The following is a 4,577-nucleotide window of genomic DNA, read 5'->3' as shown; positions in this document are numbered from 1 at the left end:
GCCGGCGGGAAGTGCGCGGTGGCAGAAAGGGCTCCTGGGAAATGTAGTTCCCCCGGCCCGGGAAAGTGGCGCTTTGGTCCGGCACCTCCAGGGCCGGCAGCGGCAGGGGAAGGTCTCCCTCCCCGAAGGTGCAGAAGTTGCAAGGGAACCCCCGAGACTCGCTCCCAAATCTGAGCAGCTGCCCAGGGCTGTGGAGGGCGGCGCCACGTACCTTTCTGCTGAGAAACTCCCTGACCAGGGAGGCGGCCACCTCCTCCACGAAGAGGCCGTCCATGCTGCGGCCTCTGCCCGCGAGGCCGCGGCCGCGCAGCCCTGGGCTCCTGGGTCCGTTGGCCAGTATGGCCGCGTTGCCGTGACGACGGTGTCAGCGCCCGGGGAAACTCCTCCCCTTCCCGGGGAGCCGGCGGGAGCGAAAGGGAGGAGCGTCCTTTAAACTGGGGAGAGCGGGAGGCGGAACCCACCGGGCGTGAGCCCAGGGCAGCCCCGGGTCAGGCCGTGCACGCCCGGCGGAGTCCTGGCTCGTGCCCCGTCCACCTGGGGGGCCTAGAATAAGTCACTGCTCCAATCTGAGTCTCCATCTCCCAAGATCAGAAACGCGGAGAACGCCGGCGCCTTGTTCCTGGAGGAGTAAACCCAGAGCGAAGTGGTCCCCAGAGGTCCACGGGCAGCCCCACGGCCGGCTCCTGGGCTCGCGGAGGCCGGCTGACCTTGGCGGGGCTGGCCTGCCAGGGGCACGGAAGCCCAGGACTCTGCCTACTCAGCGCTGAAATTCCTCCCCTGCTTGGTGCCTGCTTTCTCATAACTAGACGGTTAGTTATTAAGCACCAGTTATTTTACACACCTTACCGCATCTTTAATCCCACAACCTCCAGACAATAAGATGACTATTGGTCCCCTTCTTCAAAACAAGACACTGAGATTGAAAAAGGTTTAGATTTTGCTGAAGACCACAGGGCTAAGAACTGGCAAAGCTGGGGGTTCATCCACACCCGTGCCTGTGCCCAGTACCAACTTCCCCAAACTCGGTCACTTGGGTACCACTTTCCTAACTTGGGTACGTTGGCCCTAACTGCACATCACCTTGTATATTAAGGTGCCTCACCAAGGACGGGCTGCCTCACCAAACACCACGGAATGAGCAGCTTAAACAACAGAAATGTAATTCTCACAATTCTGGAGGTTAGAAGTCCAAGATCACAGTGTCAGCAAGTGTGGAATCCTCTGAAGCCTCTCTCCTTGGCTTGCAGATGGCGGTCATCTCTCTCTGTCTCTACATGGTCTTCCCTCTTTGCTCATCTGTGTCCCAGTGTCTTCGTCAGTTATATTGGATTATGTCCCTAATCTCATTTTACATTATTTTCTTCTTTAAAGGCTCTATCTTCAAATACAGTCACACTCTGAGAGATACTGGGGCAGGGGTCTGACCTCAACATATGAATTTGGGGGAAAACACAATTCGACCCATAACACCTATACTATTACTTATGAATTATTTTTTTAAAACCTACATATTTTAAGCTGATTTTAAAAGGCAAGTGCTTCTAGGCAGTAATAGTCACAAAAGCATGTGTTAGATGTGCTTGTTAAATCTCTAATACACGTTAAAACAAATATGTAACCAGAAAGTTATGCATTCATTTCAATCATCATGCAATTGTGCTTGAGAAGCAACCATACCACACAACTCGGGCTCCCTGGGAAATCGCTGTAACGTCACAGGTCACGCTGTAATCTTCAGGCATCTTTCCCTTCTAGCGTACACTGTTCTTTGAAAAACTTCTTGGAGACACTTAGTGACAGCACATGAGCATAGAGAGACGAAAGCAGAACTGCAGGAGACCACACGATCCTCTGTCCTTGGTCCAGAGAGCCTTGTGTTACAGCTACGAATACTCACTGATGGATGTGCAATAATGACACCCAGTTAAATTCGAATTTCAGATAAACAATATTTGTTTAGGATAAGTATGTCCCATGCAACTTTGGGGACACGCTTATGCTAAAAAAAAAAAAATTAATTTTGTTTATCTGAAATCCAATTCACTGAGCATCTTGTATTTTTATTTGCTAAATCTGCCAGCTCATGAGAGCCAATTGTTACATTTTTAGGAATTTTGTGAGCCAGTTGTTAAACCACTGGGAGCTTGACATCAGCCATGTTGGGAGTATTTACACCATGGAAATTGGCATTCGCCGTAAAACGTGTATCCAGCTGCTTTGGGGAGGAGGGCTTTTTTCTTTTTAGAGCTGGTTGTGAAATATTTACCAATACACCACTGTCTGAAGGCCTCTTTGTCTTACACATGCTGGGTAAAGACTGAAACCACATCCCTGGGTGCTTGACAGTCACATGCGAGTCAAACAGCATCTGAAGATAGCTGTCAGTGTACTAGGAAGTGGAATATTCTACTCCTATGATCTAAGAACTAAATATGTTGGAAACTTAGGATTCTAAAACAAGAATGTAGAAAACTCAGAATTTCAGAAGATGGAATGTTAGTGTTGAAAGCAGGGGCTGTGAGACACTACCCATTCCTAATACCTCTCTAGCATATAGATGGGCCGAAGCCTCCGAGTCTGGCCAGACTTGTGGCTGGCACTCCCGGCTCATGGCCCCAGGGTTCTTTCGGGCCACAATGAAGCAGACCCCTGTGTTGGCAGCACTGGCGATAGCGTCGGTCTGGGGACTGCATGGAAGCTACATGATGTCAAAGACAGCGTTCAAGGCAGCCTGCTCCACCTCCTCTTTTCCATGTATGAGAACTCACGCTTCCCCAGCATGTAAGACAAGAGCCGAAGCATGACAGTGGTCACCAGGTGGCTTCCTGGCTTGAGCAGTGAGGGGGGATTGCATGGCGCGACATGGTGCATCCAGGCTACAGCAGGCACACTCCATGGCCAGCAGGGCGAGCATGCAGTCTGCAGGGGAAGCGTCACCAGAGCCAGCACGTCGCCCAGGCTGGCATCGCACTTGAGCACCTGCTTTTTACCATAGCCCACAGCTTCTCCTTCTGCCACTAGTCACTGCAGAGAGAGGGATGGGCTCAAGAAAGGCACATCAAGGTCCCACACAGAACTTCAGCCACTGTAACCAGCAGATGGTGGTGATCTCTGAACTGCAAAAGATTGCTGCCTTAGCTTCCCCTGGAGGAAAATGGTCGAGGAGACTGGACCAAATCAATTGTAGAAAAGTTCCTCTAATTTCATGGAGGTCCCCTCCTCTTGATTCCCAGGAGGGACAGGAGCCCCAAGCGAACAGAAGCCCCAATAACATTCGACAAATGTTATAGGAAAGATAGATGAGTTAACTAATTAGTCACAGATAATTCATGGATTTAACTATCTTAAAAATATAATATTAACCAATGAAAAGCAAATCCTAGAAGATAACATAGAGCAAATTACTCTGCTATAAAGTTTAAGGTGACTAAAACTAAATGATGTGCTGTCTAGACATACATAAATATGTGATTAAAATTATTTTTAAAAGCAAAGGAACAGTAACTGTAAAATTAATATTAGTGATTATATGAGGTGGCAGAAGGCAAGGGGCCAAGGAACAGGGGAGAAGCACACATAAGTCTTCATCATGTCAGAGTACTTGAGTTGAGTGGTGGGTTCATGCCACTGCATGTGATATAATCCTAACAGGTACAGATGATAGAGGGAAGAGGAAAGATGGATGGATGGATGACGGATAAATAGATAAAAATCACAAGTATAGGGATGGATGGATGGATGGATGGATGGATGACAGATAAATAGATAAAAATCACAAGTATACACAACAGAGGGAAAAGGAAAGAGAAAGAAAGAAGGAAAGAAAGAAAAAAAAAGAAAGGAGGGAGGAAGGGTAAGAGGGAGGGAAGGAGGGAGGGAGGGAGGGGAGGAAGGAAAAGTCCTACCATTTGGTCCTCAGCAGAGAGGAAACAGAAGTTCTGAGACACCTGCCCCAGAGTCCCCATAAGTCCAGGTACTACGGACTTTGTGGATGATGGAGTGTCAGGGAGAGGTCAGCTGAGCCAGGCCACAGGGCAGGGAGTCAGTCTGCTCCATCCCTATGGCCAACACCTGGACCTTGGACCTTTGGGAAGGCCCAGAATCACTCCCTCAGAAGAACGCTTACGAGCTCATATGTCTCTCGAGACCTTCCTTGCCCACATAGCCAGTCAACTCACACTTCAGTTGGCTCCTGCATGGATGACACGGTATCTCTGGGATGTAGGGGGAGCATCAGCCTTGTTCCACACAAGCCTGGCCCGCATGAAACCCCTGAGGCTCTCTGAGCTGTGGCATGGGCCCCTCGCTGAGCTTTCAGCTCCCAGTGTCCCAATCCCAGTCCATCCTCCACCAAGCAGCCTTCCAAAACAAACGCAGTCATGCCTCTACTCCGCTGAGACCTGAGCCTACAAAAGGATGTCCCGACACAGCAAGACGCCCTGCACAACCTGGAGGCTGCTTCTCGCCCCCAGTCAGTCCAGCGATCTCCTACCCGTATGTCCTTGCTACACAGCCCATGTTCTTGCTCTAAACAGCTTCCAACGAGGTGTGCACGAAAGGGCAGTGATGGGGAGAAG

The 4,577-nt window shown here is 49.9% G+C and overlaps 1 protein-coding gene across 9 annotated transcripts in view; it reads right to left on the bottom strand.

Annotated features, from left to right (window-relative positions):
• Positions 1–794, bottom strand: part of MINDY4 (MINDY lysine 48 deubiquitinase 4) — a 102,458-nt gene extending 101,664 nt beyond the window's left edge. For 3 of the 9 annotated variants that reach the window (XM_015589499.2, XM_015589500.2, XM_015589503.2), the window contains exon 1: positions 212–787. In XM_015589499.2, the coding sequence (XP_015444985.1) occupies positions 212–274 (63 nt within the window). In that variant the 5' untranslated portion in view covers positions 275–787. Of the gene's footprint in view, positions 1–211 lie in introns of all 9 variants that reach the window. The other 6 variants (XM_015589497.2, XM_025046845.1, XM_015589496.2 and 3 more) reach the window with 6 other exon arrangements.
• Positions 795–4,577: the final 3,783 nt, after the last annotated feature.

Source organism: Pteropus alecto, unplaced genomic scaffold (assembly GCF_000325575.1).
Source record: "Pteropus alecto unplaced genomic scaffold, ASM32557v1 scaffold21, whole genome shotgun sequence".
Taxonomy (NCBI): Eukaryota; Metazoa; Chordata; class Mammalia; order Chiroptera; family Pteropodidae; genus Pteropus; species Pteropus alecto.
This window is presented reverse-complemented; position numbering and strand designations above follow the sequence as displayed.